The 26,469-nt window shown below is 44.9% G+C and overlaps 1 protein-coding gene across 4 annotated transcripts in view; it reads left to right on the top strand.

Moving 5' to 3' along the window:
* ClC-a (chloride channel protein 2) overlaps nt 1-25,038 on the top strand; it is a 35,574-nt gene extending 10,536 nt beyond the window's left edge. For 2 of the 4 annotated variants that reach the window (XM_087356673.1, XM_087356674.1), the window contains exons 2-20: nt 12,879-13,161; nt 13,606-13,734; nt 13,840-13,973; nt 15,039-15,195; nt 15,818-15,943; nt 16,266-16,350; nt 17,185-17,286; nt 17,587-17,689; nt 18,300-18,431; nt 18,910-19,072; nt 19,394-19,509; nt 20,117-20,231; nt 20,984-21,121; nt 21,678-21,798; nt 22,221-22,383; nt 22,639-22,772; nt 23,595-23,766; nt 24,046-24,273; nt 24,357-25,038. In XM_087356673.1, coding sequence (XP_087212799.1) covers nt 12,879-13,161; nt 13,606-13,734; nt 13,840-13,973; nt 15,039-15,195; nt 15,818-15,943; nt 16,266-16,350; nt 17,185-17,286; nt 17,587-17,689; nt 18,300-18,431; nt 18,910-19,072; nt 19,394-19,509; nt 20,117-20,231; nt 20,984-21,121; nt 21,678-21,798; nt 22,221-22,383; nt 22,639-22,772; nt 23,595-23,766; nt 24,046-24,273; nt 24,357-24,581 — 2,826 coding nt within the window. In that variant the 3' untranslated portion in view covers nt 24,582-25,038. Of the gene's footprint in view, nt 1-3,087; nt 3,110-8,216; nt 8,480-12,878; nt 13,162-13,605; nt 13,735-13,839; nt 13,974-15,038; nt 15,196-15,817; nt 15,944-16,265; nt 16,351-17,184; nt 17,287-17,586; nt 17,690-18,299; nt 18,432-18,909; nt 19,073-19,393; nt 19,510-20,116; nt 20,232-20,983; nt 21,122-21,677; nt 21,799-22,220; nt 22,384-22,638; nt 22,773-23,594; nt 23,767-24,045; nt 24,274-24,356 lie in introns of those variants that run through there. The other 2 variants (XM_087356672.1, XM_087356671.1) reach the window with 2 other exon arrangements.
* Nucleotides 25,039-26,469: the final 1,431 nt, after the last annotated feature.

Genomic DNA, 26,469 nt, shown 5'->3' with positions numbered 1-26,469 from the left:
AACAGTTTCTTGACTGTCCGAGCTGGTGTCTCCTCGGTGGAGTTTGCCGTTGCAGACCCCGCGTGCTTCTGTCGACAGACGGAATTCTGACCATCCTGTTCGTGCAGCTTAGGAGGGCGGTGAATCGGGGAGGAAAATAAGGGCCAGGTTCTACTCATTCGGGGTACCCGGGGCAGAAGCTGTCGCGGTTGGGTTCTTGTGGTGCCAGGATCTTACCTGCCGACAGAGCCAAGCCTGATTGCGCGTGTAGGCTCCAAGATGCGTTTCCCTGGCAACGGCTGGTATTTGCATTTTGTTTTGCAGTTTAATGTCCATGGAAACCACAAAGCTGGCAGACGCTTCCCTTAGACGATCGCCGTCACGTGCAGAATCGTAATTTACTGCGCTGAATAAATCGGCCTGATGCTGTCTTGAGTTGCCAGCGCCGCTCCGGAGCTAGGTGTTGAGACGCAGTCTTAAAATAAATCACGGCCGGTTTTAGAGTCTTCCAATTCGATCACTCTCGATAATCGTGTGCAGTGACAGATATAGAACCGCTGGGGAAAAAAACAAACAAATGAAAATGACATTTGCAAACTGCCTCAATATTTGTTGGTCCGACTTGGTCTCTGTGCTGTACGGTCAGCGAGCGGAATTTGATTCTGCCGAAGTGCTCCGAAGAATATTTGCACCAAGATGAGACGAGACACAGAGGAACTGAGAATATGGCGTATTAAGTATCTTCATAATTTCTGGAACATTCGGAGTCTTCAAATAAATTAATATCGCACAGCAATGGAAAACCAGGACGTATATGACGAGAGGTCTGTGGGTGGCAGATAATATTAAAGCAGATGTTAGTGAAGTGGTCTGAGCAGTTGATAGACCGTCGCTAAACAGGTAGCCACCATGGCGACGGGGAGAATTTTGCTTCTGCTCTGAAGATGTAGGCAGCAGATACTTCCGAAGCGCTGGTAGCCAGCCACCCGCAGGAACACGCCCGAAGGGTGGCACAGCTGTGCGCCTTGGCCGCGTGCAAACGCGCAGTGACGTCACTTCACAGAGATTAATCGCACTTTGCATTAAACTCTGTTGCCGTGTGGAAAGGTACGAAGGTCACACGACCGTGTCTTCTCCGACGACTGCAGAGCGCGAAGATCGAATTGTGGTCTGCTCTGTCGAAAAGATTGTGAATCAAGTTTTGTTTGGACCGCTTGTTAGACGTCATAAATATTTATGCAGCGTCATTGCAGTAACAGATGAAAATTACCTTGAAGATGCCTGTCTCCTGAGACGGAGATGTTGCCCTGTGCAGTACGGCAAGACGTTTCGGAGGCGATCACTGTATCCATCATCAGGGCGATCATCCTCACCCTCGTGACATCTCATAAAACACCCTTATTCCTGACTTAATGCGTTTCTTGGTCAGGGTCATCGCGCACCTCGTGGGGCGGTGATCGATGGGTATGGAGTAGGTAATTATAATAATTGCTGCGAGTGAACATCGCGAGTCGTGCCAGACCGCGAAGGCGTAATGAACGGCCTTCCGGGCTGCTTTTGTTTGGCAGTCTGCGTGTTCGAATCCTTACACTTGCAACCTACCGCGTGACTTGGGGGAGGGGAGGCAAATTCTCGTACCCAGAGCAACGTTAATGCTGCTACCGAATTATGACCGAGTCGTCAGTCCGTACGTAATCTCCCTCATCATCTGCGCCAGCCAAACCTGACTTTACTAATGTGTGAACAGGAAATCATATTACGAAATCTGAGTTTTTGTTTTTGGACGATGGCGGTGTCTTGTAGGTGGTTAGCTGAAGGGACTCGTGAAGATGGAGGCACGTATTGCTCCGAAACGTTGGTCGCCAGCCGTAAGACTGCGTGGCTTCATAACCGAGGTGTCTTAAATCCACTTAAAACATTGTTTTGCTTTGTGTTTCCATGACGACTGTGTGGCAATACTGAAAGAACGTTCAAGTCCACGACGATCCAAGTGCGTCGTGAAATTCTGTTTGTTACAAGGAACAATCGAAACCCAATTATGTCGTAGAGACGTGTGATGTTGTACGATCTTCCTTTTCCCGTAAAATCACCAAATCTCTGGGATGCTGCAGAAGATCAGCTGAAAGTGTGAAGCGAGGGCAGGAACCACCGACTCATTCATTCATTTTCACAGAAGAAGGTGACGTGGGTCTTTCTGCAGCGCGGAAAGCTTTAAGGAGCCGCTTCCATCCCGTGCGAGTTGCGAAGCGATCCTTGAAAAGGGCAAACTGGCGATTAGATTGCGTCTTATCTTCTTCAGATCGAGTGTTTATACAAACAAACATTATTACCACCATCAGGGTCGCTTTGCTCCTGTGCCTACCGCATCACGTGACTGTAGATTTGCTTTTGTCTCTCGAGCAGTCGATAGTTCCCGTTCGCGCTTACAGAAGCAGGTCCTTCCATCTTCGCCCAGGTCTCTCAAGAGGCGTCTTCCGTTCGTTTTCCAGACGGAAGTTCTGCGCTCCATATTTCATCTTCCTCACGTCACTGAGCGGTCTGCGGTCTGGATGCGTCCAGACCGCAGACCGTGTGCGTTCCGATGCTCCGGCACAGCCGATAACTATTCAGAAAGCACTGTCATGTCTGGGTCTTGGGTAACGGGGGCGGGAGGGGGGTGGCAGGAAGTTACACGCAAAGCCAAATATTGTTGAGGCGATGAGATGGACGGGACATGGTAGTCAGATTGTTTGGCAGATAATACGTAGGCGGGCAACATCGAAACGGATCTTGAAGACGCGTGGATTGGATTCGTGTGGCTCAGGTTTGGGGACCGGTGGCGAACAACGTGATGAATTTTCTGCCGCATACATTGCGGGTGATTTGTCGTCAAGCTGATCGTGGCTGTTCGCTCCGTGATGGAAATTCAGTGGCGAGGACAGAGATTCCTTTTATCCGGGCCGCTGTTTTATGGACCGCAGACAAGACAAAGGCGCGTATTTGTTTTGGGATCTGATGAAGTTTACTCGGGCGCACAAGCACTGTTAATGCCGCTGCAGATGGCTGCTGTTCTCCCGCCATGGAGGTCTACCCACCGCCGGGGCGCCGCCACCAGCACCACCTCTACGACAGCAAATACCAGACTGTGCAGGTAACGCAGCGAGTGCACCGGACTGGTCGTTCGTTCGTTGACCGACGGACAGATCCGCTGACCGACTGATATTACAACGCGAAGCATCTGCACCTTAAACACCAGATAATTCGGGTAGTAATGTCACGCACGCAGGACTGAACTCCCTCAGGCTGTCTTCTGCGAACATCGTAAGGAAAACTCGGGTTAAATACAGGCAGGAAACTTCTTGGCCAGGTGAATTACTGTCAGCTGCTCCACAAAAAAATCTTTTCCACGATGATTGATATATTTTCAATATTACCGTCTCAGGTATTCGAAGATATTTCCCAACCGAAATTCTCTTTACATTTGTTGTATCCCGCATCCGACCATCGTGACAGTTTTCCAAGCTATTCGTTCATCTAATATCGTGGAGAGTTTCTTCAGGCACGCAGCAGTAGGGTGTGCCACAGTGCACACTTCTTACTGTAAATACCTTCATCTTGGTAAGTATTAATTAACCTTTCATGCGCTGCTAACAATATATCTCGTTAAGATGCGCTGCCCTTGTCTGCAATGAACCAAGCCTACTTTTGCATTTGAAAACGCGAGTGAAAATAAACTCGCCTGACGTCTTGTGACGCGTTGTCAAGACTTCGGGTCCCATTAAAAGCGGGCGTATTTCGTGACCGCCTAACCCAGTGTCAGTTTCCCAACAGAAAACGAATTTGCACCGTAAATTTAAGTTTTAGTTTGCGTACTTAATTTCACACGAACTTGCTCGAGATACGCTGAACGAATTTCCTTGAAATTTAATAGTCCGGAGTTTCACACACTCAAACCTTGGTTAAAATCTGTCACAGTGACGATGGCAGCAGTAAGCTCCTCCGAAACGTCCGTGAACTACCAGACTACACGGCGCAACTTTTCCATCTTGAGCTGAATCAAGCGCTGTGATGAAAATAATTCCTCATCGTGACTGCCAAGAATCGAACTCGGACCTGTCCGGTTATGACAGCCAGTCAGTGCCTCTGAAAAAACCTGTGAATTATCTAAGCAACTGGCAGCTTCTGTTCCGGAAGCCGTCACTCGATTGCGCTGCACATAACGAAATCGTCAGTCCTCCTTCGCGTCCTCGAGTTCGCGTGTTCGGGTCCCGTCGCTCCAGAGGAGGTGCAACTGTCGGTATCCTAGCAACCAGGCACAGATTGTCGCAGTTTCGCAATCGCAGCGCAACTTTCTCTCCGCTCTGCGACTAATCGATTTCGCCTCGCCTCCGGCCCTTTCGCTGGCAGGCGTTTTAAGGCGACTCCGCCGGAATTCTGCCCCCATTTTCCCAACAAACTCCGCCTCGGCTGATATTAACCTCGTTTGCCCGCGTAGAATCGGCTTCGGCCGTGAACTTTTCTGCTGAATTATTTGCCGGCTTACGCAATCAAACGCTGATCGCTATTGCCAGCGTAGATAACTTTTTGCGATCTTTTCAACTGCACATGGGGTGATGAAGATGAATTTGAAGTGGTCGTGGCCTACGCTCAAAACGCATTTAAATGGGAGACTTGGGTGAAACACGAAAGCCGTGAGGAACGGGAAGCTGCAGTGCCATCCTGTGAGGGAACTGTCGTGTTCTGCGCGGGGAATCGAAGTGAGAACCATCTCGATTCTTATTTTTTATTATCTGGAGCTCTCTCCTCTGGAGAACGAGAGTTCGAGGACAGCGTGTCACCACTGCCATTCTCCTGGTAAGCTAGCAACGACGACCGCTTCGTAACGCCAAACGTTTACGGTGTCAGGCTGGACAGCCCTGACAGGTGACAAATCAGTTTCGCCAGGAGACGGGGTTATTCATGTGCAAACAAGTTTGTTACAAATACGTGCATTGACGAAGTGCCTTGGACGTTGCGTTCTGCGGACAAAATGAGACAAACGTGCGATAAATATTCATGTGTCCTGATTTCGCGGTGTGCTCAGTGGTTATTGACATGTTCGCAGTAACACGGTCGTTCCAATGAGTGCTCTTCACCAAATAAACGTCTTTGGATGGACAGGCATGTAGCATGCGTTCGAAAGCTTCAGTCTGAAGGCGTAGATTAAACTGGCTGTGGGGGATTTTTCAATGCTGTGAGGAACTGTTGTGTCCCATCAAAAGCGGAGTATTTCGTGACCGCCTAACGCAAGTGTCACGTATTCGCACAGAAACGTGAAATTTTATAAAGTTCCGTCGACTTGCTGTTGAAGCAACAGTGCGCACAGCTGACTCTGTTCGAACAGCGTAACTCGCGAAGCGTCGGATGAATCAGGAGACGGAAGGAGGCGGTCACGACGCATCCCAGAGCTGCACCACAAGACTCAGGAAGTGCGCGAGAACGCTCAGGACGACCCAGCGTTGATCCGTGTTTTCTGTTGTTCTGAAAGTTTTGTTGCGCGCGGTGGACTACCCTGGAAGGTGCAGGCAGACCTGCCCTGAAGAATAGAGCGTCGTAATACGGTGGTCTAGCGGTTAGAACGCTGGCCTTGTAATCCAGGGGTCTCGGGTTCGATTTCCGGCGGTGCCCGAATTTATAACTTGTGTTGGGCAAGGCCGTGGTCTAGGCAGCACGGAGTTTTCCTCCGTGGCATCCCAACAATTACTCCATTCACACACAGAAGAAGGCAATGGCAAACCACTTCTGGATCATCTGCCAAGAACGTATATGAACAGGTCCCAGTCCGAGAAAAGGATGGAAGGATCCTGTTCATATTGACCTGTCGTCAGACAGAACACTAAATAATAAAAGAAAATATTAGACGATGATAATTTTTCTCCTGCTTCGAGAGGACTTTCAGCTGCCATCTTGCGGTCGCTGAAAGCAGTTAGTTTTTAAATACGGCGGCGGCTTGGTTTCCAGTGGGATGCAGCCGTTCTGTTCCGTATATTTAACGACCCTTAATCAACTGCGTTGTTTATACTGATCGCGGTCATTATGTCTCATGAGAAAGCGAGACGTGTCCAATGAAGGGATTTCGTTTTAGGAAATGGCGAATTTGAAGTAATCTCGCCTCTGTTCCTTGTTCTTGAGCAGTGGCGAACTGAGGACGTTGCCGTCGTGGTTGCGTGTGATCTGGATTCAGCTGGCTCCATTAACGTCATGCGCCCCTGCGTCGTGACAGCACGCGTTTCAGACGTGCGAGATGGGTTGCCGCAATTGCAGGCATCGGCGTGTGTTCCATTTCATCAGGAACTCGTCCCTCCCGAGAGCAACTGAAACCCGAAGCCTAAATGCAATCGTGTCATTTGTTTTGCAGCGAACGCTTTCAATCTCGTGTTCTTTGCAGTTTCTCACCCTCACGAATCTCTGCGTTTTTACACATTTTAACAACCAGAGAACGCATGACGAAGTATCTTCTCGGAAAAATGTAAGTAATCTAGCGTAACGCAGGCGAGAATGTGGGGGGGCACCAGTAAATCCGGTGGAGCCACCGACATTGGTTTCGACATTGATATGCAAATATGAGACACGCGGTGATTCCTGTATTGCTCTGCCATCTGGCGTGGAAACAACGGAGCTCCGGCACTGCGAATCGAACAGAGATTTATATCGATTCGAAAGAAGCCGGGACGCTCGAATTTGAACTCCGCTCGGCAAGATTTTGTGTGTTGGGATTTCTAATGATGGACCCTGCGATGAGCCGATTCCCTTCCAAGGGGTCCTACCAAATCTCAAAGAGATTGAAGAAACCAAGCAAATACGGAGTTGCTTATGCGGTCTGAGGCGTGGGCCTTCTGGGACCGTGAGTTCGAATCCCACTCAAGCCATGGATGTTTGTCCTCTGTACAGGTAGAGGCCTTGCGACGGGCCGATCCCTCATCCAAGGAGTCCTACCGAATATCTATAGATCGAGCCGACGAAAAGTTGGGACCCTCAGTGCTCAGGCACTTGAAGAACGGGTCGTTCCCAGCATCCAGTTGCTTATTTTAGGTACGAATCTTGACTTACCCACCTCTGCGCCCTGGCGCCGATTCACTGTCTCCACCCCACAACATGTCGTCCTCGCTTCATAATCCCAGTTTTTAAAAATTTCTTTTTAAATGTTTCACGATAGATCAGTCCAAGGTTTTGAGGAATGTAGGCCCTTAAATTTTCCGAGCTCACTTCAAGAACGTATTTTCTCACGCTTTTATCTCGCTAACTGCATTAATCTGCGTGGCCATACTCGTGTTAGTTTGAAGTCTGTTGGGGCATCAGCGGATTTTCTTCGTTGATGGAACGCACGTGCCGTAGGTCTACTCCTGTTTTCTGCTGTAACGCCTCATTTTCGATGCTGTTTGGTGGCAAAAGAACACGAAGAACTCTACCTGTGTGCGCGCACGAGCGGCGACCATTGTTTGCCCGACCTTCGTGCAACTGAATAGGAGAAGAGGCCGGCCATACCTGCAATTTATTATTATTTAGTGTTCTGTCTGACGACAGGTCCATATGAACAGGATCCGTCCATCCTTTTCTCGGACTGGGACCTGTTCATATACGTTCTTGGCAGATGATCCAGAAGTGGTTTGCCATTGCCTTCTTCTGTGTGTGAATGGAGTAATTGTTGGGATGCCACGGAGGAAAACTCCGTGTTGCCTAGACCACGGCCTTGCCCAACACAAGTTATAAATTCGGGCACCGCCGGGAATCGAACCCGAGACCCCCAGGATTACAAGGCCAGCGTTATAACCGCTAGACCACCGTCGCGTTTTCATATCGGAGTGCAGCGATAAAAAGTAAAGAGAGACTGTGAAGCTCCACTGCGGAACCCGAGCCGACTTGAAAAAAAAAATGAAGTATCTGAATAAATTATTTGGATGCATACGCAGGTCTTCATATACTTGGGAAACTGGGCTTTCAACAATCTTTGACTTACATGTGGAGGGAACCAAAATTTATTTCTACGCTTTGCCCCTGCTCTTAGCAAAAAGCGCACACGCCAACTCTCTCCACAAAATCCAGCTCCCAAGTGAATGCGTTTATTTCGCCGTCCGTGTGCACAGGCAACAAGAATTTGCGGTTGCCGCATTAAAATCGTGCGGCGGTCAACTCGGCCGGCTGCCCCCCCCCCCCCCCCCATCTGGCTGAATTGTGTCTGATTGAAGCCCGCACGGCCTTCAGCCGCCGTCAGTATCTGACGCTCAGTGAGCGATATCGGGGCCTCAGGATGCTAGCCACAGTCCACGAGGAGTACTGCGAGGACGATGTGGACTCCGAGTGGGAAGACTTTGACCGTCTGGTGGAGGAGTACCGGGTCAGGCGACGCAACGTCCCGGCGTCTCCTCTGCTCGGCGGCGGGCGTCACTATGGCCACCGCAAGGCGCAGGAGCAAGTCTTCTACCCTTGCCCTCCGCCTCAATCTTCAGAGCTCATCGAGGACATGGACTATGTCCAGACAATGGTAAGTCCTGGGGGGTGTGACTTCGGCTAGAACCCTAGTGAGGTGACCATGCAAATGGAGGTCTTGGGGGTCAGTGAGCACCCCCATTGGTTGACCTTCACTGCTCGAGGAACTCTTTTGCACCTCCGAGGTCGTTAAGATTGATTGATTGAGCGATTGATAAAGTCACGTGAACTGTGGTAATGTGATGAAGGAAACATACATGGACCGTGTGGATAATTCGCGAAGACTCGCCCGTGAACGGGTGGGCGGATGCTGTCTTCTGCTCCAAGCTCGCTGGCTTTAGACACGCCAACACTTGACGAATTCATTAGGGCGTGACGTCACTCAGAAAAAAACCTATTAACTTGATGAAGTGACACTTGTCAATATGTCCATCCTCTGCCGCGTCTTTATGTCTGTAACGACATCGTATCAGGTGCACATGTTATGAAGCGTCGAATGAGAAGTTACGTGGAGACTGCGTCTGGAATCGAACCAGGAACTTCCTGACCAGATGAAATGATCAACGACGATCAGTGAGTGGTTTGAATACGCTCGAATGACTTGAAAGCAAAATGCAGACCCCTGCTGGTGCCAAATTTAGTTGAAATCAGTTGAGTATTTTCGGAGAAGACACATATACGAGTACATACGGGCAGACAGACATATTGCCCGTTGTGTCAGTTTGAAGTGCCTCGAGAAAATAACGCATAAACTTGGCTATACTCGTTGGGTTAGGTTGGCATCATTCCACGTACGTTGCCCAGAATTCGCCTGTCCTGTTACCCGGCACAGGAATGTTCTTTTTCCGTTGTCCATTATAGCGTGCGACCGTGCGTGCCCAACAACCTGCATCCTGGACTCGTCGCCACACTTTCCGCCTGATTAAATCTGCAATTACGATTTGACATTCACGAAGTTGGCAGAGGTTTCTCGCTGGTTTTACTCAGTCCCTCAGAGCAGATGTTGGGATAGTACGTGAAGTAGGCGAGGTTCTGTGCTCAATTGACATCGAATAAACCAAGGCCTGTTAATGTGTGCCAGTTTAATTGCACAGCCATGTACAAGAATCTGCAAAACTGCGTGTGTACACTTTCATTAAACTCGCTTGTTAAAAGACGACTTTCCGCTCTTCGTCTACGAAATGTAATAAGGGTTAATAATAAAGGACTTTGTCTTGTTACGCACACGACATAAGCGAAGAATGTGATGTTTCCTTTGCTATTCAAATTTATAGCTGGCGTAAACATTCCCTGTTGCAAGTTTACAACAAAAACTTGTAGACAGAAAGAGCAGATTACTCTTTAAAACGCAACAGTCGGTTAACAGATAACATTTAAAGGTTCTTTCTTGTTTCTTGACTTTCGTGAGAGGGTTTACGATTACGAAACCCGAGAGCTCTGATATTGTCCATGTGCGTTGTAACACAGACTCTTTACTTGGACGCTCTAAATGGACTTATGTCGAGGCGATTTATTATCAGAATAAACAGCGATTATGCATTTAAACGGCGTTAACCACTTCATCTTCGTAATGGTGAAGTGTGGTGTTTTCTTCGCGGTACGGTCTGAATTCTTAAAAGTTATTTAAACGAGCTTTATTTATCGGGAGCATAAACCACTTCATCTTCGTAATGGTGAAGTGTGGTGTTTTCTTCGCGGTACGGACCGGATTCTTAAATGTTATTTGGCTTTGTTTAGGGAATTTATCAAGAACCTGGGATTATTCAAACAGAAATTAATATCCTGTTTTTCGTATTAGTGGAAGGCCCTTAATTTCGCGGGATTATGCCGTTAAAAGGATATTAATTGGTCTTGGAACGCTCCCAGGTCCTTAAATTGTTCCCTGAGCTGTATGTTTCTCATGCACTGCTTGTTTTATATCCAAAAGGCAGGCCAACCTGTCCGTTGAACGCACTCGGCGCACCTTCAGTGGACGTGGACATTGGGATCGCGTGTTCGAGTCCCGCCCAAGGCATGGATGTTTGGAGGTCTTTTTGGGGGACCTCATACGCGTGTTTAAAAAAGCGAAAGGGTCAACAAAGAATCCTCAGTTGCAAATATTATAGCATATGGAGGAGCCAGCATCTGAATTTTGTCCTTCGTTGGCTTTTCTCTCATATTTATCTTTGCCGTATCAACTTGTTTCGTCAAAGTGTTTGACTTTGATGACGACTACTGTATTGCGCGCTCACTTGTCGAGAGCGGATGTACTACAGCCGGGGGGGGGGGGGGGTTCCAGAAAGTCTTCAAGATGAGGAAGTGACCTGATGAATCATCTTGCGCCTGCGAGCAAAAGGGGCATGTAGGATTCTGCCTTTCCGTTCCGTCAAGTGTGAGCAGTACGGAACAACGCGACCACAACTGAATTCCTCGAGGCGACGTAACTTCTCTGGGTCTAGTCTTTCCCCTCGCACTTCGCATCTCAACGCATTCTGCATCTTCTGGACCCATGATGGACTCGACTCGACTACAATATTAAAGTATATCGCAGTAAAGGGTTGTGGTGTATGGTTGAAACTGGAGTCAGCATGACACTCCAGTTGATGAAGCATAACTTAAAACACAACGTCATGATTCAGTGCTTGGCGTTTTGATTCGCGTTGAGAAAGTTCTCTGTTCGAATCTGCCCGCGTCTTCCGTTTCTCTGATACTTCGCATCGTCACAGACGCCAACTGCCGGATAATATTTTACCACTTCGTCCGGGAATTACCACCTTTGCTACTGACAAAAGAGAGAGGACTTCGAGGCGACGCCCGCGAGCACGAAACTGTCTCGCCACGTGCCTTGAGCCAGTGTTCCTCCAGCTGGCTGTTAAACTCGTCCATCATTCACTTAGTCCACGTCTGTCGGTTGGTTTATCGCGTCATTGACAGTGCAGGCGTACTCATGACTCACAAGGCCGCCGGCCAAATTTGTTCGAAATCCGTTTATGTCGAGCATGTATAGACGGACGTTCATTCCGGCGCCCTTTTTATCTCGTGAAACGTCGCTCCCGGCAGCAGCACCCGAGGACATGACGCCGAGCCCATTTATACAGGGTGTCCAGAAAACACCCGTCTAATTACGAGTAACAAAAATATGGTCCATCTTTTCTGGCTTCCCGACCAATACCCGGTGCACACCTCTTGTCCCATCCATGCGCGCTACATGCCCCGTCCATCTCATTCTTCTCGACGCTTATCGTAAGCTGTAGTGACTTTAGCAATGCCGACACGCGACCTACGAAGGTCGGAACGGAACTTCGGCGTTCCTCTTAGCACGTGACAGAAAACACGGCGTTTGTTAAAATGTGCGCGGCGCACTTTCAGTCAAAAGTAAGTAACGTGGCACTTTAAAGCGATTACATTGGCAGAAAGAGATTTGTATCGGAGATAAACGAACATCAACATCTGTGCTGTGTGAAGAATCGCGAATTGCACGCACTTTGAACTTTCGGACGAAGCTCGAAGATCCCTTGCGCTGGCTGACGGCCGTCGGTATTGAACTTCTCTGTCACATTCCACTCTGCGGTTGGAACTAATGAGACCCTGGGTTTGGGGGGGGGGGGGGGGAGAAGCTTCGCAAATGAAGCAGTTCTCAAACTGTGTTCCGCGGAACCCCGAGAGATCAAGAGACACCCGTCGACAACTTTGATCAGTGTATTCTGGGAGTTATGTTAGGTTATGATTCCTGTGAGATGGATTGTGGAGAATAATTTATTTTATACTAAATTTTAATGAAAGTGCGTGCTGATCGCCTTGTTTAAAAACACTTCGTCAACTGCATAGGCTATTTGACGTCGGTTTTTAAGAAATATGGAAGTTGAATACGAAGTCTATAATTAAACTTTCAGATCCCCTCATAACCAGTTTTAAAACTCGTCATTCCTTGCTTTCGTACCTCCTTCAATCGTTTTAAAAGCCCAGTGGTAACTATATGTACCACCTGCTTTAACAATAAATAACTGCATTTTGTACGTATTGGTTTCGTACGATTCTCAGTCCAAACAGCGATTATTTCTTTAAACAGCGTTAACTATTTGATATTCGTAATGGTGAAGAGTTGTGTTTTCTTCGCGGTACGGGCTGAATTCTTAAATGTTATTCAGACGAGCTTCGGCTGCAAAGAGTGGAGTAAACGGCCGATATGCACACTGGAGCCATTTCGTGGCTTTGTACTGTGCAATGTGCAGAGGGCTGTTCCTGCCTCCTAGAAATCAGTCTGAGGTTCTCTCTCGGACATCGCCATGTTCTGGCCCTATTTTGGTGGTGGCCGGGTTTCGCCTTCTTGCGAACACGAGTCCATTTTCTCAGCGCGGGCGAAGGCTCCCGGTAACGAGAGCAAATTTCCTGGAGGCTTTGTCAGGTACGGTGCAATCGCGGCCTTCGGGGTTCCGAAATGTGGGCTTACTTCTCCGGTGTGTTCCAAATTGCAGATGTATGGTCGTTACACCAAAGACCTCGGTGAGTACGCCAAAGAAGAGGCACGGAAGGTGAAGGCTCTCGAGCGCAAGAGGAAGAAGGAGGACCGTCTGCGTGACAAGGAGCTGCAGAAGTACCAGGGGAAGTGTGCGAGCAAGCTCATAGCGGCGTCCAGTTTCGCGTGGCGCCACACGTTTGCCAAGCTGGGGGAGGACTGGGTGTTCCTCGCCCTGCTCGGGATCCTCATGGCGTTCATCAGCTTCTTCATGGACCGTGGAATCAGCATGTGCAACAAGGGTATAGTTCGACTGGTTTATCGTGACCTTTAAACTGCGCACAACCAACATACAATTTGATTATTTAGTCTTGGCTGCTGGATGGGTGTGAAGGGAAGGGGGAGTTGGATTCTATTTTTATTTATGGATCGTTTGACGACGCCGTGAACAGCTTCAAATGATAGGATGATAAATGAACGATTTGTTGGAAAGGATGTGTTAATGGCCGAATTTGAGGATCTAACCCAGAATTTGCTCGAGGGTACTGAGGAAAATCGTGATAAACCTGAGTCGGGGATGTCTCCAGGTAGAGATGTGAACCAGATCTCCTGAATATGAATGTCGTGTCCGAGAAGGAGAAGGGTGTTGAACATAAACTGAATAATCGTAGCTTGCATGTGACAAACCTGCATGAATCCCTGCTTTATGATAGTCGAGTTACTTACGTTTATGTGCCACATTCCAGCTCGTATCTGGCTGTACAAGGACCTGGCAACACACCCAGTGGTGCAGTACGTAGCTTGGATCAGTCTCCCGGTGTTCCTGATCCTCTTTTCTGCTGGCTTCGTCCACATCGTAGCTCCACAGTCAATAGGTAACTTGGCCCTTTCTGTGTTCTTAAGACTCTTTCCTGGGTCGCACCTCTGTTTCAGTAGAGGGAGTGAGTGAGTGTCTGTCACTTATTGGGCAACTGTTCCAGGCTCAGGCATACCCGAGATGAAAACGATCCTGCGAGGAGTGGCCCTGAAGGAGTACCTGACATTTCGCACCCTCATAGCCAAGATTGTGGGGCTGACCGCAACCCTCGGGAGTGGCATGCCGCTCGGTAAAGAGGTGAGTTTCTGGCGTTGTAGTGCGTCTCATAAACGTGAGAGCTCAGATTCTGGTATTGTGGCAGTGGCTGCATAGTCTTAGTGCCATTGGACGGTGCCCCACACTTGCACTCTTTTTGTGCAAACAGTGATGTCAGTAGTTCTGTAAGTTACTACCAATGTTTTTTGGAGGAACATTCTGCCTTCATCTTTATGGTAGAATCATGACTTACAACACCACAGTCTGTACTTACATTTAAAGAAACATGACATTAATTATGACTGGGCAAGAAGAAGGGAACAGTGTTAAAGTATGAATAGATTAAAAGGGATGTGAAATGGATTCAAATGGCTCAGGATAGGGTCCAGTGGTGGTTCTGTGTTGACAGTAACTAAACTCCAGAATCCATGTGGTAGAGTTGGTCACTTGGTTGCATCATTAGTTTATTAGTTAGTCTGTTTGCCCATTAGTGTTTACAGTAAGAACTTTATAGTGTTCTGATGTTTCTGTTCTAGCATACGAGTATTAGTGATAGTTGAAGTGTCCAGAGCACTTCTTGATTTCATTTCTTGCAAGTGTGCACTGTGCCAGAATGTTCTGAAGGAGCCAGATTCAAGTTTGCCTCAGTACCTTTCCTGAACACGGTGATAAACGGGCAACGACCGTCACCACCGTGCAATGCTCAGTATGGCGTGGTCTTCACGTCTTTTAACTTAATTCCTGAGAATTTAATCATTTTCAGATTAAGCAATTAATTTTCTTTCCTCAGGTGGTAATATAAGACAAGGTGATGATGTCACAGGGCAGTTTGTGAAGGTAAATTAAGTCAGGTAAGAAGAACAACTCAATGTGTCTTTTGGACTACTAGTACTTTTGAATAGTGCCTTTCAATAGGCCATGACCACTTCCTCTCTCATCCTCTCCAGATTGTAGTAATTCTTTTGTCTTATTTATTTTTAATTTTTTCTCCAGGTGGTACATTGTTATTAAATGCCCTGTGAATCAGCCAACTTTTCAGGAAGGTGTAACTGTATCACCTTCGTGTTCGTACAAGGCACTGGAGGGAGATGCGTCTCTTGTTCGCAGGGTCCATTCGTGCACATTGCCAGCATCACTGCTACACTGCTGTCAAAGCTGGTGACGTCATTTCAGGGAATCTATGAAAATGAGTCTCGTAACTGCGAGATGCTGGCTGCCGCGTGTGCCGTGGGTGTTGCCAGCTGTTTTGCTGCTCCCATCGGAGGTGAGCTAAGCTTATAAATCTTAGCTCTGTGAATTATTCAATCTCATTAGAAACAATTTAACTTGGTTAATATGTCTGTGTTGTTTTAAAAACTTCAGTAGCCAAGCGAATCAGAATAGCAAGTGAACAAAGTTCACAAGTCATTCAGACTGTCATATGTGGTTCAGATGGGGCCTGAAGCATCACATTTGTCCCTCTGGTAACACTTTGTACTCCCCTTTGTTCATATTTTATTTGGAGGATAATTTGTAAATCTTAGTTAAGGAATAGCACAGCCATGATGCAATAATCACCCTGATGATGGAGGAAGCAAGGACGTCTGAAATGTTGGTAAACTTCTACCAGACTACATGGCACTACAACCAAAAAAGACAGCCATCTTCATACCTGCCTCCATGAGAACCTGAAATCGTACCTATTGTGATGTTGATTCATCACCTGATTGGTCGGTCGGTCGTTGAATTGTTGGCTATGTTTGCTGTTGTTTTGTTTGTCTGCCTGTGTAACAGAAGCGTAAAGAACTGAGCTTGAGGCTGGACCGACCAAGACACGCAGATGTCATGTCCTCCAAACCTCATGTAATGGTTGCATTTTATACTCTTGTACCCCAATGTGTTGGCAGGTGTTCTGTTTAGTATAGAGGTCACCACAGTGTACTTTGCAGTGCGGAACTACTGGCGTGGGTTCTTCGCTGCTGTGTGCGGAGCCACTGTTTTCAGATTGTTGGCGGTCTGGTTTCAGAAGGAAGGTGAGTGTAGCCATTGAGCAGAATCATGTGAAAAGAGCTGAACCTTCACCACTGTGCGTACTCCATGTTAGAATATTCCAAAGAAGGGAGCTTCACATTTACAATGAAAAATGTAGAATTTAGTGGAATCGGTTAATGGTAGAGTAGCTTTGATGTAGCGTATGGACTGGAAATTAAATCACGTTACTTTGGTGCCACATGCCAACTCCTTACAATAATGAAACAGTCTGGTAATAATATACTTCCAGGGTTCTCAAGCGCTCCACTCAGTCGCATTGCCATGATGATTGTGTGCAGTGTGTTTGTTTTTCTTCCTGTGCAGCCACTGTGACAGCCGTGTATGCAACCAGCTTCACGATGGACTTCCCGTTTGACCCTCAGGAACTCATCGTGTTTGCTCTCATAGGGTGAGTGACCGTGCACTTCCGACGTAGTCCCCAAGATCAGAAAACAATTACTTTATTTGTATACTTACATGTTGTTTTGTGTAGATGTGAAATTTGTTCTTTTCATGGCATATTATTAAGGTAGTTAAATTAAGAAGAGTTAGATTGGTAGCGCATGTAGCACACATGGGGAGGATGAAAAATGCGTACAGAAATTTCGTGGGATCATGAAAAGATAATTGGTTTCACTTTGGCACGAGTGGGAGGATGATTTTAGATAGAATCTTAAGCAAGTATTATGCGAGGGTGTGGACTGGATGCAACTGGCATGGGATAGTGTTCACTGGCAGGTTGTTGTAAATGTGGTGATGAATCTCAGTTTTATAAAACCAGGAATCTTCTGACCAGCTGTGCAAGTAAACGTGTTTCAAGCAGGAACATGAACTGTAGAGTTAGTAGAAGGTGAATCTCCGCTCTGCCCTACATTAAGTTATGTATGAGTTTGTCTTATGTTTATATCCTGGAAGACAGTTTTAAAGGTGTTCCTGTGACAATATTGTAAACAGTTTAACACATGTCATTTTCAGAACTTTTAAACCGTAAAACAGTTTATTGCTACGTCTCTCCAATGTGAGATGTAAATTGCTCTTTGAAACAGGTTATGTAAATCAGTGTATTGTTACTGTGAAATCTTAGACACCATATTACAATATTTGTATTCTTATTCTTCTTCTTGGGGGGGGGGGGGGAAGTTCCCATTTTCTTGTATTCCCAATGTTTTGCTGTATAATTCTAGACCTCCCCTTTCTCGCTGTATGTTTATCGTTACTGATCATTTCAGTGTTGTGTTCTCAGTGCCATCTCAGGGCTGGGTGGAGCCATGTATGTGTGGGTACACCGACAGTATGTTCTATTCATGCGGCGGAACAAGAAGATGACTGCTTTCCTACAGAAGAAGTAAGTTGGCCAGATTCTTTCAACTCTTTGTGTGTGTGTGTGTGCGACATTTTCCTGTGGATGCGGGTGGCGATATTCCCTTCTTTCCTTCACAGATCTGTCTCAATCAGCCAGTATTAATTTATCTGCTAAAAAGAATTCTTTGCTATTATGAAAACAAAATATTCATCACTCTACCACAAAAGCCTACTTTTGCAGTCAGAATTTCAACTTCCTTTGTGGGTATGTGGAAATCTCCATGTAGCCAGTCAGAGGTGACAGGGTATTGATGTTGTTACCGAGCGTTTTCTTGTGGTGCAGCCGGTTCCTGTATCCGGGGATCGTGTCGCTGGTGGTGGCGTCTGTGTCGTTCCCTCTTGGGCTTGGTCAGTTCATGGCAGGAGACCTAAGCTCTCATGACCAGGTGAGTGGCATGTCCTGCTGCCTGATGAGATGCAGAACACTTTGCATAGCTCACGCACTGAAGTGAACTATTCTCATATGCTTGCAAAAGAATTCCAGAATTCCTCTCATAAGATTCAGAGAGAGCCTTGTGACCTATTAGTTTGTGTATACCTTTGATTAAATTATTTGTTTTATATTATGTATGATTTTAATTCAATTTTTCTTTATTAGAACCTTCTTTTCTGTCCTAATGTGTCAGGGCTGGGAATAAATTCAGAAACTTGCATTACTTTCACACTGCTCCAGTCTCATTCAACATTTGTGAATAAGGAAAGTGCCTTCAATCTGCTTCCTATCCTTTTGAACAAAATCTGTAGGAAAATGTAAATATTTTGGCAGTGTTAGTTTTGTAAATCGTAAAATTTTGCAGAGTAACACAAAATAAATGTATTAAAATTTATTTCTTCCTCATCTTCCTAGAGAGCAGTTTCACCCGTTAATGCAGACGTCCATAGCTGTACTGACATTGTGTAAAGTCTGCCGTCCATCTTTTATAAACAAATATCTTATCTGCAGTGCCTTAAATAGTGAAAGTTCTAGCATACAGCAGAGTGTTTGTCTGTTACCAGGTAGCAGGCCTGTTCACCAACTTCACATGGACCAAGGAACCCCTTAATGTGCAGGAATCAGACATCGTAAGGCACTGGGCAACTCCTTACACTGGTGTGTTCACTAGTCTCGCTGGCTTTACTGTCTTCAATGTGAGTTGAGCCATCTGGCATTCTGCCTTCTTATAGAACTGTTAGAAGAGATCGACATTTAGCTAGTTGAGAATTTCTAAATGCATTGGTAATCGATGGCATGCTGTGATTACTGACCAAGTGACTTACTCCAAGGAACAGAATCCATCTTGAGAACCTGGCAGTCAAGAAATTATCTTTGTTTAAAAAAACTGCAGGTTTATTACCACGTTCAAAAGAGCTCACCACTGCGCCCTATTATAGTTATTTTTTCTGTACTGTCTGTGACTGACAAGCAACAGCCATCTATAGACATGATAAAACTGCAGTCTGTCCAAAGAGAAGTTAAATGAAATTTATTGTCAATGACCATTGATGAAATTCAGTAATGAACTTGGTATTTATCTGTCACGGACATTTCAAGTTGTGCCGAGTAAATTCCTACGCACATTTGCTGTGCAGCTTCCCTCCTCCCACTTTAAATTTCCTTTCATTGCAGTTTATCTTCTCCATCATTGGATCAACAATTCCTGTTCCATCAGGAAGCTTCATTCCTGTGTTTAAAATTGGTGCTTCCATAGGTCGAATGATAGGCGAAGCGATGCACCTCTGGTTTCCACAGGGTGTCCATTATGGCAGTGTGGTAGCCCCGATCATACCAGGTAACAGCTCAGCAGCTCACGTACGTTTGGCGAAAGCTTTTGGTATCACTGTATTGAACACTCCTGTCACCCCTCCTCATAGTTTTCACACAATCATTGAATTATCACGAGTATAATTATAAGTTTAATTCTTTAAATAAAAATATCTTGAAGAAGGAATTTATAGTTTATGTACAATTTTTATAACATTTTGTGGGTGTTCATGTACGAAGTATGAAATAACAAGTCTTAATTTAGAACATTAGCGCCAAATTTTATAAAAGTACATTTAGGAGTTTTGAAGCAGAAATTTGTAATCCCAATGAGTTTTATATTCTGCAGGGGGCTACGCAACCGTGGGCGCTGCTGCGTTCTCAGGAGCAGTGACACACACTATCTCCGTGTCGGTGATCGTGTTTGAGATGACAGGCCAGATCACTCATATCATCCCCATCATGGTAAGTTGGTAGCATCGCAGTCCTGTACATGAAGCATGTGGAACCTGCCTTGGACATCATGAAAAAATTGTTAGCAACTTCATTTGATTTTTCATGGTTCTTCCCAGTTCCTGCAGAAAGGCACTGTAATAGTTGGTTAGAATAGAAATCCACCCATTTCATCCAGTTATCCTCCCATTAAGCACTGTGTTGATGGCCCAGTTTGAAATTATTGTGGTAATTAAACCAAGAAATAAACAACATAAGAAAAGGAAGATGGCTGTCTTCTGGGTTGTAACACTGTGTGGTCTGGTAGAAGTCGCGCTGATGATGGAGGCAGCAAGGACATCTGAAACATTGGTAAACTTCTGCCAGACTGCATGTTGCTACAACCCAGAAGACAGCCATCTTTGTGCTCACCACTGTGAAAACCTCAAATCCTACAAGATAAGAGAGCCCGTTGTTTTCTGACAAAATTTAGTCGTGATAGACAAGCTTGGAGACGATGGACGGAGTTATTATATTGAACTATTTTGTGATTTATGTCACAAAATACAGTTCGTGCTTAAAAGACTTCTTTCATCTCCTCTCACGTATGTCATTGCCTTATGTGAGATGTGTATTGCAGATTGCAGTTCTGATTTCAAACGCAATTGCCGCGCTACTACAGCCGTCGTTGTATGACAGCATCATCCTCATCAAGAAGTTGCCATATTTGCCTGATCTGCTGCCATCCAGTTCAAGTAAGTCGATGACTGATGTGTTGAGACTGTACTGAACTCTTTCACTGTATGTGCCAATGTGCTGATCGCAGAGTCCAGCGACTAAAAGCATGAACTTTAATGGTACTGACATTTCCTAATGGTTACACTGCTGTGGTGATTTGGTTGCCAGGTGACAGGGTACAGCACCTACCAACATTTCAGTTCACTGTGTATGACGGAGGATATGTAATGTGTTCTGCTTCTTTGTGTGTTCAGGGCATTTAACGTCTGAGCAGATTGGCCGTCTCACAAGGGTCAGTTCTGGTTGTATCTAGTCACTCAGTGTTGTTATACTGGGCCATGTATGTGTCTACTATGGAGGAGACTGGGAATGCACATGGATATTTTAAAATATCTGCTTAGGAAGTTGGATTCGAGGTTCTTATGGTGGTTAGTACGAAGATGGCTGTCTTGTGGATTGTATCGCCACGTAGTATGGTAGAAGTTTACTGACGTTTCGGAGGTCCTTGTTGCCTCGATGATGAGGGTGATGAGTAATGATGGAGGCAGCAGGGACCTCTGAAATGTTGGTAAACTTGTACCAGACTACAGTGCAACAACCCAGAAGACAGGTGTCTCCATCTACTTAGAAAACCAAGAAGAAAATGAAAAGTTAAACTTATGGCAAATTTTAGTAAAAGCAGTTGTCAATGTGGGAGGTGGCTGGAAATGACTTGGGACATGTTCAGTATTAATGATGTTTGCAAATCTAATGTTGCTGTGTGTATCAGAGATGTACAGCGTGTACGTTGAGGATTTCATGGTGCGGGATGTCAAGTACATCTGGCATGGTATGAGCTATGGCAAGCTGAAGGAGATGCTGAAGGAGAACCGCAATCTGAGGGGCTTCCCCCTGGTGGACAACCCTGGTGAGTGCAGAGTACTGTTGGAAACAGTCATGTCGTTCTCCCACCAAGCCACTCTCCTTTGTTATCGCAGTTCTCCCCCTCCCTTTCACTGTGCATTATTTTTATACTGCTTTTGCAAAAGAGTGTAATTTTAAGGAAAAACCTAATTGTTCTGTGGTGGTTAGATTATTGTGTATTCATATAAATGAAAATATAAAAAATTACCAAAACATCTATCAGTGGCTCAGTGTTCTATTTACAAAACATTTTTTTAGATGGTATAACTGTTTAATACTGAGCAACGTCAACATCAATGTCAAAACGATGCTCAAAACACAGCATGTTCTACACCATGGTAGCAGTGTGACATTCATATACAACTTACCTCTCTTCAGACTAGAGTACAGCACTAAGCAGGCCATCAAGAATGTGTTTTTCAGACAGCAAAGTCAGATGTCGCAGTAGTAGGCCAAATATGTTATGTTTCTCATTACAGTTTCATTTATCTTGACATTTAGTGGATATTTTTAATTCTCCTGCTCCTGACCTTTGCATCCTGGTTACCTCTCATCCACAGGATCCATGATCTTGCTGGGTTCTATTCAGCGCTTGGAGCTCATCAAACTCATTGAGCGGCACATCGGACGGGAGCGACGACTGCAGGTGGCTGCCAAGTGGCAGAAGGAAGCACAAGAAAGGTGAGAAGAATTTATTCAGCCATTTCTGTTGTGTAGGTGCTTCGTGGCTGAAATACTGAGTGATATAGGACATAGGAAAGCTCAAGAACAAGAGTGGAGAGGAGCTTCATGATTAATAAATCAAGGACGATGACATGAATGGGGCATTCAGCACACAGGGGAAGAGAAATGCTGGCAAAATTTTGATAAAGAAACCTCAAGGAAGAGGTCATGTCATGTATATAGGATGATAATATTAAAACTGAACTTAGAGAAATATATATTTTCATATTTTCAGTCATGATCAGTAACCGCATGACTGACCCTGCAGTGGGGGCAGTCTGAAGACAATTGAAGTTTTGTGGTGTGAAATATTTCTTAAAAGTATGCAGTGTTCGTTTATGTGAGTGCATTTGTTAAAAGTGCAGTTTGTTCTGCCGCAGAGCCAAGGAGGAGATGGAGCGAAAGTTGTGGGAAGAGTCACAGAGACAGCGGCGACCGTCTCGATTTGAGGTGATTCCTGCGCCCGACATTTTGAAGCTGCGACAGCACTCCACCAGCGCCCTGATCTCACCCAGTAATCTTGTAGGAGGGGATGCCAATGGGGTGAGTGGACCATGGTCAAATTTGAATATTAGATGCAAGGGTGTTGCTGGAAGGGCAGCAGATTTTGTGTGAGGGACCTAAGGAAGTAGCATCTAACCATTAGTTTCTGATGTGACAGATATTAACTGGTCAGCTGCCAGCTATATTAGTTGCAAAGTTTGTTTATATAGCTAATGAGTTCAGATACCTACTTTGCTTTGTGTTCCTTGGAGCTAGTCATTTTTCTGAATGGGCGGTATATCTTTCATGTTCCAGTGCAACCCAGTGTTTGGCAGTCAACCAAAGAAGTCAATTCTCAAAAAAACAAACTCCTTCACACTGCGCAGCTTCAGCCCTTTGACAAGCCCTGCCCCAACTCCCTACACGACTGTGACGGGTGCAGAGAGCCGGTGAGTTGTAGCCATCAGAGCCACAAATATAAACTCAAGTTTAATCAGACCTGACACACTAAAGGAAATTAGATTAAATTAAATTGAAATTGTCTTCAAACTGTTGTGACATGTGAATGTCAGATTTTCTACAAATGATGTCATGTTTATTCTGAAGGGCTCTGACGATGCTGGATTGTTTTCCAACTTTGTCTGTCGTCTGGTGTTACAGAATTACACAACATTTTGAGGACTGGGTCTGCCCTCATCTTCAGGTGTGAGATTTTTTTTTGTTATGATTCAGAACCATTTTCTTTAGAACACTGAAACTATTTCATGGTGTCTGTGTGACTCGCATTGCAGTGGAGATGGTTCACAATCATATTCAGACATCTTCTGCACCTCTGTTGTGTCTCGTATTTGAAAATAAATTACAGCAGCACATTCTGAAACCTATTTGCAACATTTTTGATAACCACTTCAGATCTTTGTCAACATATAATTGTTTTGTTTTCCAAATTGTTCTATATTCTGTTTATATGCAGACACAGAAAATTTGAATTCCAAAACTGACTTTATTTCCATGTACTGATATGCAAACATTGTAATGTGAACGTGTAACTGTGTGACATACCATCTTTTATTTGTATGCAGCAAAACCCTGATTTGGATGAGTAAACTGTTTAATGAAAAATATCACAAAGAAATGGCTATTTATGAGTTCAGTACACAAATAACCTCTCTTGGAATGGGATTTGTTATTGTTTCACATGACTCTGAAGCTGAGTCACAGTGCCACCATACTCCAGTAGAGTGACATCAGTTTTGACTGCTCGCACACAGGATCCGCCTGGCATTTGATGCAATCTTCCGGAAGTCAGCGACCCTCCAGGATGTTAATCCTGATCCTGAGGTTGGAGTTGGTAGTGGTATGGATTTGCCTGTGGCAATGGCAGACCTGACTGATGCACCACCTGCCCCAGCTAGTCCCAGGACATACAAGAAAGTGCAGTTGGTATGAGCGACTTTAAATCACATTTTATGCATTCTTTACACAGAGTTTGTAATATGAAACACATGGTAAGTATTCTATTGATCCATCGTACAAAATTTTGGATCTTGAGATAAAATGCCTGATTGAGACCTGTACATGTATAAATAGTTTTAAGATGATGTGTGTTTAATGAAACACAAGAAAGAAAGAAAGAATCTCAGATGTGAAATCCATTGATTAATTATCTCTATTATGCCATGACTTAATTTCTCTGACCACTTTATTCTCAAACACAATTAGCCACGAGAACGAGTGATCGATATGTCACCAGAGGACCAGAAGCAGTGGGAGGAGGAGGAGATGAACAAGGGAGTGAACTTTGACAAGTGCCACATTGATCCAGCACCCTTCCAGCTTGTGGAGAAGACTTCCCTATTGAAGGTGCATTCCCTTTTCTCCATGGTGGGAGTGAACCACGCTTATGTCACGACTATCGGCAGACTCATTGGAGTCGTGGCACTCAAAGAGGTGAGATTATGGCCCTTGTGGTCATGAGTAGTTATTCTGCTGCTGCATTTCACATCAGGAGCTCACACGTTCTTTGTTTTCAGCTCCGGAAAGCAATCGAGGACTCAAACTCTGGGAACGTTCCATCACACCAGCCTCCAAACATAACTTTGACCCCTCCCCCAGGCTCGGGGATAAAGGGACACTTGCCTCTGGTTAGTGACCTTCACAGTAATGATACCATTACATCCATGGACTCTGCTCTAAGCAGCAACACCGCAGCCAGCGAGACAGACATAGAAGACAACGTGGACAATTCAAGACTATGATTGTCATCATTTATACTGTGCATTTCAGTTTAAAATTGTCATGATTATCTAAATGACTGATTGCTGCCTTGCAAGACTGACAATGTTACAAGGTAAGGGTTCAAGTGTAGCACACAGCTGTGATATATGTTGACTCATACTGGTACACATGCGCTGCAAGCGCATTCCAGAGTTGTCAGTCATAGGACATAGTGTGTAGTGTAGCTGTTCAGCAGAACTATTGCCCACTTTTGTGGCAGGCTGTTGATGCTTGTATTTTCAGTTTTGAATGCTGACTCGGTGTCACTATTTCAAAGAAATTAGTAGGCTGTATCTTCTGGAAAAGTCCTCAGATTTTTATGCTGGACCATGAGCTATGGCAAATGCTTGTGTTTCAGTTGGTTGAGCTAAAAGAACGTGTTGACAGATGGCAGACAATGGAAATGGAAGTCTTGCTCATCACTTTCAAATTTTAGAAGGGAGTGTCCTATGTATCTTCACTAATTTTATCCCGTTGTTCCCTGTGTTTGTCTCTGAAAATTAAGTTCTTGGAAGAACTAGTAAGACCTACTTTCCTTTTACCCTTTCACGATCAGCTGACACTTTCATGTGAGGATTTTCCCAACTCCTTACTGCGGATAATTGGGTTCAGTCCAAGAGCAGTCCACGTATGATTTGTAGTGAAGTGCCTCAGAGGGAGGTTTTCCTCTAAGTCCTTCAGTTGTTTTGCCATTCATTCCACCATCAACAGTCTCATTCAATTTATCCAGTCTGTAAGTCAGGATTTGAACTTGGGACTTCCCAAGTTACAAGCAAGAGTGTAATTTTTATTGTGTGTTTCAGATTTGTATTATAACTTGCATAACATGCAAATTAAATTATGTAAAAGTTACTTTATAATTTTTAAGGGTATGCTTGTTTGTGTCTTTTATTTCTATTGTGTAAATTGTAATGTAATTTTTGTCTTGTTACTGATGAACATAACATGTTTTTTTACATTTCTTACTCCAATTTGACATTTGCTGAGAAAAAATACCACATCTCACAAATAATGTTTTACCACCAGTGAACTCGAAGTTATGGAAGGTGACATAAATCTTTGTACAGATGGCAACAGCTAGGGCACTAGAATTAATTTTTATACCAGAAAGCTTGGTACTAGACTGAAAGTGGTACCTTGCCAGAAGTTCTTAAATAACATTTGTAAAAGTCACCTTATATTGTTTTATATCTGTCATCATTTATATTCGTCTACATCGTGCATGTTTCATAACCCAATCAAAAACTAGCTGCTAACAGCAGTTCTGCTGAACAGAAAATGCATTTAGAAATAGTATTTATTTTTATAAAATGATGCATACAGTCTGCTCTCAGTGTATTGAGGGTTATGTTAGATACAAAATACTCCAAAGAAATTATGAAACTTAGCAATAAAATTAGGAATAATTTACAAGAAAATGGTTTATTTATGAAACAATTTGTATGGCTTTCCTTGTCCACACTGGTATATGCCAGTATATTAGTCAGAAAGACCACAATCCCTTCCCCCCCGGGCCACCGTAATTTTACTGTATCAAACAAATATAACGTCAAATAATCCGCAAAAAAGAGGGCTACCAAGATTGCTGTAATAATTTGATATGATATATGGTAGATGGTGTGGAAAGAACTACTATGTCGATAGCTTTGGAAATGGGTCAAGATAAAGTAGGTTCATACTCAAACGAAAACTAGCGTATCATACGGGAATACATTTTGTATTTCTATGTTTCGTTTAGCATTTTAGTTTTATGGATTTTTGAAATTATCTGTCGAAGTCAAGGATCAAATTTGAATGGGTATATTCAGTTACCGGACGATAAATTCACGGACCTACATAGTTCCAAGTACTCCTAAAAGATGGCAGGAC

This window comes from Zootermopsis nevadensis, unplaced genomic scaffold (assembly GCF_977971745.1).
Source record: "Zootermopsis nevadensis isolate Lab colony 2312 unplaced genomic scaffold, Znev_1.0 Znev_ptg000027l, whole genome shotgun sequence".
NCBI classification, from domain to species: domain Eukaryota; kingdom Metazoa; phylum Arthropoda; class Insecta; order Blattodea; family Termopsidae; genus Zootermopsis; species Zootermopsis nevadensis.
This window is presented reverse-complemented; position numbering and strand designations above follow the sequence as displayed.